Source organism: Silene latifolia, chromosome 2 (assembly GCF_048544455.1).
Source record: "Silene latifolia isolate original U9 population chromosome 2, ASM4854445v1, whole genome shotgun sequence".
Lineage (NCBI taxonomy): Eukaryota > Viridiplantae > Streptophyta > Magnoliopsida > Caryophyllales > Caryophyllaceae > Silene > Silene latifolia.
In genome coordinates, this window is record NC_133527.1 from 196,497,713 (window position 1) to 196,505,783 (window position 8,071).

General features: G+C 35.0%; 2 protein-coding genes across 2 annotated transcripts; one reads left to right on the forward strand and one right to left on the reverse strand.

Annotated features, from left to right (window-relative positions):
• Nucleotides 1–1,908: 1,908 nt before the first annotated feature.
• Nucleotides 1,909–6,983, forward strand: LOC141644256 (RING-H2 finger protein ATL46-like). The gene has a single exon (XM_074453736.1). The coding sequence runs from the start codon at nt 2,616–2,618 to the stop codon at nt 3,756–3,758; it is 1,143 nt and encodes a 380-aa protein (XP_074309837.1). The 5' UTR covers nt 1,909–2,615; the 3' UTR covers nt 3,759–6,983.
• LOC141644255 (putative aspartic protease At2g35615) lies at nt 5,519–6,966 on the reverse strand. The gene has a single exon (XM_074453735.1). It carries the CDS (start codon nt 6,964–6,966, stop codon nt 5,647–5,649), a length of 1,320 nt encoding a protein of 439 aa, XP_074309836.1. The 3' UTR covers nt 5,519–5,646.
• Nucleotides 6,984–8,071: the final 1,088 nt, after the last annotated feature.

Below are 8,071 nucleotides of genomic sequence, written 5' to 3' on the forward strand. Positions count from 1 at the left end.
TACTATTATTTGAGAATAACTTGACTCGTGCTATGTATAAACAAAACTATAAATCGTTTTGATTACTTTCATGACAAAAACAAATGAAAGAATTAATAAATTGGAATCATTAGTTTTGTGGTATAAAAAATAGTTTTTATAAAATACATTTCAACACGTTACTCAATTCTCTTTGACTAATTTTCAGTTTTAATTTTTTTTTTCTCGAAAAAATATACAATAACGAGAAAATGAACAATTAATTAGATACCACTATTATTTTGCAGTTCAATTTTACTCTGTTTTTTTGAATAATTTACAGTTCTATTTTTTTTCTCATATCAAAATATTATGACATGAAATATGAAAAATTAATGAAGTATTAATTTGGCATTATTAAGTAATATAAAAGTAAAAACTCTATAAATACCGCGCATTCATTGCGCGGGAGCTAAACTAGTTACACATTAACCAATATAATTAATGCATATATCAAGAATTTATTTCCTCTTTTGGTTTCTTAAATATAACCTAGTGGGTTGTATTTATCATTACCTTTATTTTTATCTCTAAATTGTTTGACTTGTAATATTGAATTTTTTTTCCATTTCATTTAAAGTTCATCTAAAAGATGAACTAGAAACCTGGTCGTATGTAATGACGGTTTTGGGAAAAAAAAAAAAGGATCGTGATCCGACACTTATGGCGTGTTCTTTTGGGCTAATGAAGTTGAACTGAACTGAAATTCTCTGAACTAAATTGAAATTTTCTGAGATAAACAAAGCTGAAAGAAGTTGAGCTAAACTGAAATAAACTGAAATAAGCTACGCTGAATTGAAGTGTAAGCTGAAACTAAGCCGAAAAAACAGGAGCGTTAATATCACGTGTGAATATAAGTTGGAAGGCCCATATCTCTTTGATCGAAGTGTATCAGAAATAAAGGTCCATCAAGAGGCTCTAAAGTCCAAATACAAGTTTGGCCCAAAAAGTTGGTCACTTAAAGATCTGCGGATCCTGAAATGATCCTACTTTAAAGTATTTTGGGCTTGATACAGACTTAATGATCCATGAAATCAGTGATCAAAGTGGCCCAAATATTTTCCTCATTTCGTCTCGGTCATCTGTTTACCTTTAGTTATGGCATAAAAATTAAGGAAATAGGAGGGAGTCAATTATTAAATGGCAATTTGACCAAATTGAGTGTGGATGATCAAATTGTCCATTAAAGGCATTCCTAAAATAAAAAGTTAAACAATTGATTGAGATACCCAAAAATAGAATATGTAAATAAATGACCATTTGTGCGGGACGGAGAGAGTATACACTAACTAAAGTTGCTTTTATAGAAACAAATACCGCTAATTGTTGTGCGATATTAACTTAATACTCCATTCATTCAATTTAATTTCAATATGTTTAGATATTATACGTGAGAGTGTTTAGCCAAACATTTAAATGTATTAGAATCAATTTGAATGGAAAAAGTAGTAAGAACATTAGGTGTATAGACGTATAACTATTTCAAAATTCGATGATTTTGAGATAGGAAGAATTGTCGGGAATAAATCATACCTTTATGACATCCGAAAATAGTCTCACCTTTTAACTACATTTTTTTTAAAACAATTTTTATCTGCTCTAAACAACGATGTGGCATTATTAAGTGGTACAATAATATCGACTCCAATATCACTCTATTACATTTAATTTTTAGGCACAATTATATCTTAGATATGTAAAAATTATAATAATATTATTCGATAACGCTATCTCATCTTCTTGCAGGTCTACTTATCCAAGTTTATCGTGCAAAATGGTCTAAAATCCAAAGAATTGAATTTGAAAGATAAGTGCACTCTACCATTATTACATTCCTAGTTGACCAATTTCCATCTCACATGTGAAAGTAGTACAGTAAGTGACAAGCCTTTGACCTTTTCTAAACAGAGTTACAACTTAAGGAGTACAAAACAAACACCACTTTTAAAATGACCAATCTACCCTTGTATTCCTTGATTATAAGGTAAAATTAGCAGGAAATTTAAACCCTATTTTAGTCATTTTACCTTTCTGAAGCTCCCACTACTCCCACAAGCCAAAGTCGTCTTCAACTCAACTCAAGTTAAGAATTTCACCTTTTGATTTTCCCCCAAACTTTCTCTTCAAACTATACATCATCACAACATAGTCCCAGATTCTTTAAAAAGTTGCAAATTAGAGTAAAAATTAGGGTTTTCTTACTCAAATTATTCCCCCCAAATATTAAAAAATCCCCAAAAAACCTCATTTAATTAGGGTTATTTTACTGGGTTTTTTGCTGCTGCAAAAAATATGATCTGGGTTTGCTCAGAAATCATGAAATCAAAGATGGGTTCTTGAGAAAACCCTAAAATTTATGACATTATGTTATGAAATTAAGAAATTTGGGTGAAAGTTTTAATCTTTATTATTGAGTTATTGAGAAAACCCTAAAATTCATACATTAGGTTATGAAAGTTGAGAAATTTGGGGAAAGTTTCAATCTTTAATATTGGGTTTTTGTCAAAACCCTAAAATTCATACATTTTGTTATGAAAGTTGAGAAATTTGTGTGAAAGTTTGAATTTTTATTATTGGGTATTGTTCAACTTGCTAACATGTCATTGTTTCAATCACAAAATCATCATAATTTCTTCCAAAGAGACACAATTTCACAAGCAACACCACCATCATCATCTTCAGCTGGAAAAATCAGTCCTGCAATTTTGTTTATAATTATAATTTTAGCAGTAATTTTCTTCATATCTGGTTTACTTCACCTGTTAATTAGATTTTTCATGAAGCAAAGACATTCATCTTCTGCAATGTCTCAATCTAATGGATACACAGATAATGTTTCAAATTCGGATGCAATGCAAAGACAGTTGCAGCAACTTTTTCATCTTCATGATTCAGGGTTAGATCAGGCATTTATTGATGCATTACCTTTGTTTCAGTATAAGGAAATTGTTGGATTGAAGGAACCATTTGATTGTGCTGTTTGTTTGTGTGAGTTTTCGGAACAAGATAAGTTAAGGTTGTTGCCTTTATGTAGTCATGCTTTTCATATTGATTGTATAGATACATGGTTGTTGTCCAATTCTACTTGCCCTCTTTGTAGAGGTTCCCTTTATGCCCCTGGTTTCGCTATTGAAAACCCGGTTTTCGATTATGAGGATATGATGGATGATGATGGGAGTGGGGGGGTTGGGATGTCTTACAATGGGATTGGAGGTGGTGGTTGTGGAATGGTTGGGAAAAATCAGAAGCCATTTGAGATTGAGATTGTTGGTGAGAAGAAGGTGTTTCCTGTGAGACTTGGCAAGTTTAGGAGCACAAGTAACGAGGTTCGACAAGAAGAAGGTGTTGTGTTCCAAGGGAGAGATGTCGGTGAGACGAGTAGTAGTTTGGATGCTAGGAGGTGTTATTCAATGGGTTCATACCAATATGTGGTTGGAAATTCGATGTTACAAGTCGCAGTATCCCCTGATAAAAACCCTTTGAATGAGACTGTTGCTGAATTGAAGAATCTCAGTTTGAGAAATGGGCTACACAGAAACTCCACTACAGCGACATCGATTGCTAATGCTGATGCCGAAGCTAGAAAGATTAATATTGGGAGCAAAGTTGAGAGTCTATCCGTTTCTAAAATATGGTTATGGTCGAAGAAGAGCAAGTTTCCAAATTCATCTATTGCAGATTTTAGTGGTAGCAATGTTGATATGAGTTTGCCTTGGAGTAATAGAGCTCCGGCCTCATGATAGTGAAGGTATTCACTTCCTCGTATCGCTTGTAAACTTCTCATCATCTAATTATGAATTTATGATCTATTTACACATGAAAGCTCTTACATTTAGAGTTTTAGAACATGTTTTTCTTAGTTTTGCTCACTTTTGCCTTTACTTTTTCACTTTATTAAGTTTTTTTGGCATATGGGTTTGGCTATCTAATGTGCATTATGTTCCTTCTAGATTAAGTTTTAGTCTAATGTCAGTGAACTTTATCTTATGATGGAATTTCATGTTGCTTTCTTGTTTGGCCTAGATTTATCATGTCTAATTTCCTAGTTGATACACCATTGTTCTAGCAAGCATTGATTGGTCCTCGAGAATAGGTTCCGTGTACTTCCGCTATTGTTTATCCTAATTCCTATCTCAAAGAATATCGAGTTAGAGTGCTAGATAAGTGTTTTGGAGTGCCATTTATTCTAGTGAACATTTGTTTACCTTTTTATTCCGTGTGAAAGGTATTTCAATCAAAGGTAAATGACTGATTGGGACGGAGGGTCGGAGGGAGTACCTATTAGGAGTTTTCTTGTTGGATCATTCTGATTATATTACATATGCCTAATCTAGTAGCTCAACAACTCTTGTCCGTTGTCCTAAATTCCAACCCACTTCATAGAACATGTTGTCATAAGTTTAAGCATGCATTTGGGTGACATAGCCGTTCTAAAATATTACTCTTGAGTAGTTGGAAGAACTTAGTTTTCCAAAATTCCAAGAAGTGAAAAACAAGTACAAGCCACCTATTTTTTGTCTACTTCATTTGCTGAGGTGTTTTTGACGATTCAAGGGATTATTAATTCCGCTTAGTTGTTTCGTCTACACTTTAGAATTATTAATGCAAATGTGCTAATTAAGTATCAGTTTGCTTATAGAAGATACTTAATGTGAATTTTGTGATTACATGAAATTAACTGAATTATCGGTGTGCTATTAGAGACAAACTCTTTATTTCTATTGAGATAGCCAAATCTTTCTGCGAGAAAAAATAACCAATAATTCATCTGTCATAAGTCATAACAATAAATTGGTTTGTATTATCCATGTACAATAATTGAATTGCAACAAAATCGGTACCCTTGTGACTAAGACAGACTGAATTATGTAGCAGTTTAACATGGGGTCTATATTTTGTTCTTATGTAGAGAATTGAATTTCGAAATTTGGTTGTATATCTGTGTCTTATTTACATGCCTTAAAAATGCCAAAACTGTTGGGTCGTTTATCGAGTTTTCTCGTCGAGTTGACGGTGTACTGGAAGTCTGGAACATTGAGTAATTTGTTTCTTGCTGAAAAAAACTGTTTTGGACCTTTACTGTGATTGACTGTATCACGGAGAGAACATGTTTTATTAGCTTGTACTTCCTGATGTTTTGACTGCTATAATGCTATGCACAAGTTTCTGTTTTATCTGCATGTTACTGCGACTTTGATTAAAGTCTGTGTTATTTTTTTGCTTTGGAGTTGAGACGATATGATACAACCCGGCAGGGCACTCCGTATTAGGTATCACCACCATGTCGGTCATTACTTTGAAATTGATTGTTATGTAAATTATTTTCTACTTGCCCTGGCTATATCTTTGCTGTGTAAAAATGCTTATATTTGATGGTTTGGAATATGGGACGGCTACTTGACCGATAGCCGAGAGTAGACTGATACGATTTATATTACCGTTGCAAAAATAAGTCGTGGTTAATCTTGACATGGTACTAAACTGCAATATTAATCGCAAATATATAACCCAATATTATGTCATATTTTCAGTTTATATTTAGAAAATATAGAAAACACTAAACTTTATTAGATTAGAATTTTAGATCCCGGTTACTAGTTATTATTGCTGTATATTATGGTACTGCTGTTACTTATCTAAGGCGCAATCTTTCGGAGAAAAGCTAACAGTCCGCCTTAGAAGATCATACTGAACCTCCAAGTTTACCTGAGCCATGTTCCCGAAGACCAAAGGATCGTCCTCTTCTAGTGTCGAAACAATCGACATGCAAAGGGAGTCGTTATACTCGAAGAACAAATTTGTACCCTTCAAAACCAAGTCACCCCCACTAAAGTGAAACACCATATCAGGAGGGATTATAACTCCTGAAGGCGTCGTATAGCACAATACCGACTCCACTAGACCATTGACTATCGGTTTTATCCTTATGGCCCCATTAACCATAGTCACAAGGGTTGAGAAGATACTCGGGGTTAGATACGTAAGTGTGCTAGCGGTATCTAGGATTATCTCGTTGTTGACTTTTACGCTCACTTGACCTATGCTTATGCTATACAATTCAAGATTGTAGAAACTTGCAGGGTATTTTGTGAAAAAAGGAGTCCTGACAGTTTCTTGTCCAATTGTCTCCGAAGCACCAAATCTTAGCTTACTGGTAGAGTTTGAGGTAGAGGCTAAGCAGTAAGAGAACTTGTAGTCGATTTTATAACCCATTTGAGAAACCAGTGAAAGAGGGCCTGATCCAAGGCTAACCACGCCAGCTGACCGTTGATCAAACTCACCAACCTGATCATATCCACACCCGAAAGTGGTCGAGGGAAAGGAAGGATTTTCTCTATCAGATGAACTGAAGGAAAATGTGTCGTTTCCCATAACACCACCGGTCATGCTAGTATGGTTTCCGAAAGTGTACCAATATAAGCATTGGTCAGACGATTGGTCGCAGTTAATATGGGAAGGGTCAAGGTCCGAACAATGCTGTGAGTCGCAAGGAAGAATTTTGTAGGTTTTTGAAGAGTAAGGTTTGAATAGAGGAACAGTTTGTTCGTAGCAATTCACACAAGGCGTGCACTGAAGCCAAGTCAGGTCAATTGATGTGTCGAGAACTGCAACTAGTTCAGTTGGTGGAGTGCCAACGTAAAGACTCATGAGATAATCTCCGTCATTTGTGAGTATAGTAGTATCAACCTTGTTTTGAAGCGATTTTATTTGATCATGCCTCGATTTTGAGGCCTTGAGTAATTTTTGGAAGCGTTCGAGAGATGACATGTACGGGTCGTAGAACGGAGATTTTTGGGAGTATCTGTGCATTAGGTTAACGGTGAATCCATCTTCTTGTTGAGTTTTAGCTCCGGTGACGGTTTTATGGTGGTAGGATAATGCAGTGAAGAAATAAAACAGAAGGGTTAACATTTTGAGAGAATTGTTTTCTTTTGTTGAAGAATGCATGACACCTTGTGTTGTTTAAGACATGTTTATATAAATGATTATGATTTATTAGTGTTTTCGACATTGTTTCGGAAAAAAATAACAGTAAAGGTGGCTTAGATTCAGCTAAAGATGCGGAGAACTCGGTTTGCATTGCATGAAATATGGTCTTTTCCAAGAGGCATATACTTAGCATGAAGAATGAACAACAAAATTCAGTTGTCCAGAGAAGACACAAACACACCAGCAACTAGCAGTTTTTCAGTTCCACACTCCTTCCGTCACAATAAACCGCTCCGTTGCCGCTACATCAGTTTACTATGGCTAGAAGTACAGCAAAGTAATTCGCTATATGAAGTGATAGCTGTAAAAAAGGGTACAAAATCACTGCTAAATACAGCGATTAGACCAAAATCGCTGTACTATGTAGCAAATTACCCCTAGTACTGTAGTACAGTACTAAAAACGGGAGCTTCAAAAAAAGCCTACAATCGCTCCTTGATTTAGCAATCCAAATCGCGATCGTATATAGCGAAGTATCCAAACCTGTATCGAAAACTTGATATTTCTACACTAAATTAAGTGTGTGTTTAGTCTGACTTTTTAAAGTGTTTTTTGATTCAAAAACATTTTTTGGCCAAACACATCTTTATTTAAAAGCTAAAAAGAAATTTCTCAAAAGCCGAAAAACTCTTTTTGCCCATAAAAATAGAAGCATCAATTTTGAAAAACACTTTTAGAAAATTAAGCTTGAAAAACAAAAACTCGTTTTCAACAAATTAGGCCAAACATGCTCTAATACTCGTTTATGAGATATCCAAATAAGAAAAACGTACAGAGACACACTGGTGGATTTAGAGGGGGCTAGCAGGAAGGCTCGCCCTCGATGGCGGTCGAAAATTTCTAAGTTTTTAGTTAAAATTTCCCAACTTTTTCGAATTTACCTTACACCATTAACCGTTCGCCCCCACTGAGATTTTTCGTCCCCGGACCAATTCCTGGCTCTGTTACTGGACGAACACGGCAGCACGGGATTACTTAGTATGTGGCAATTCTCTAAACATACCGGGAATGCTTATAACAAGACACCTTGAACAGTTGCACACGGGCATGTTTACTTGGAAAA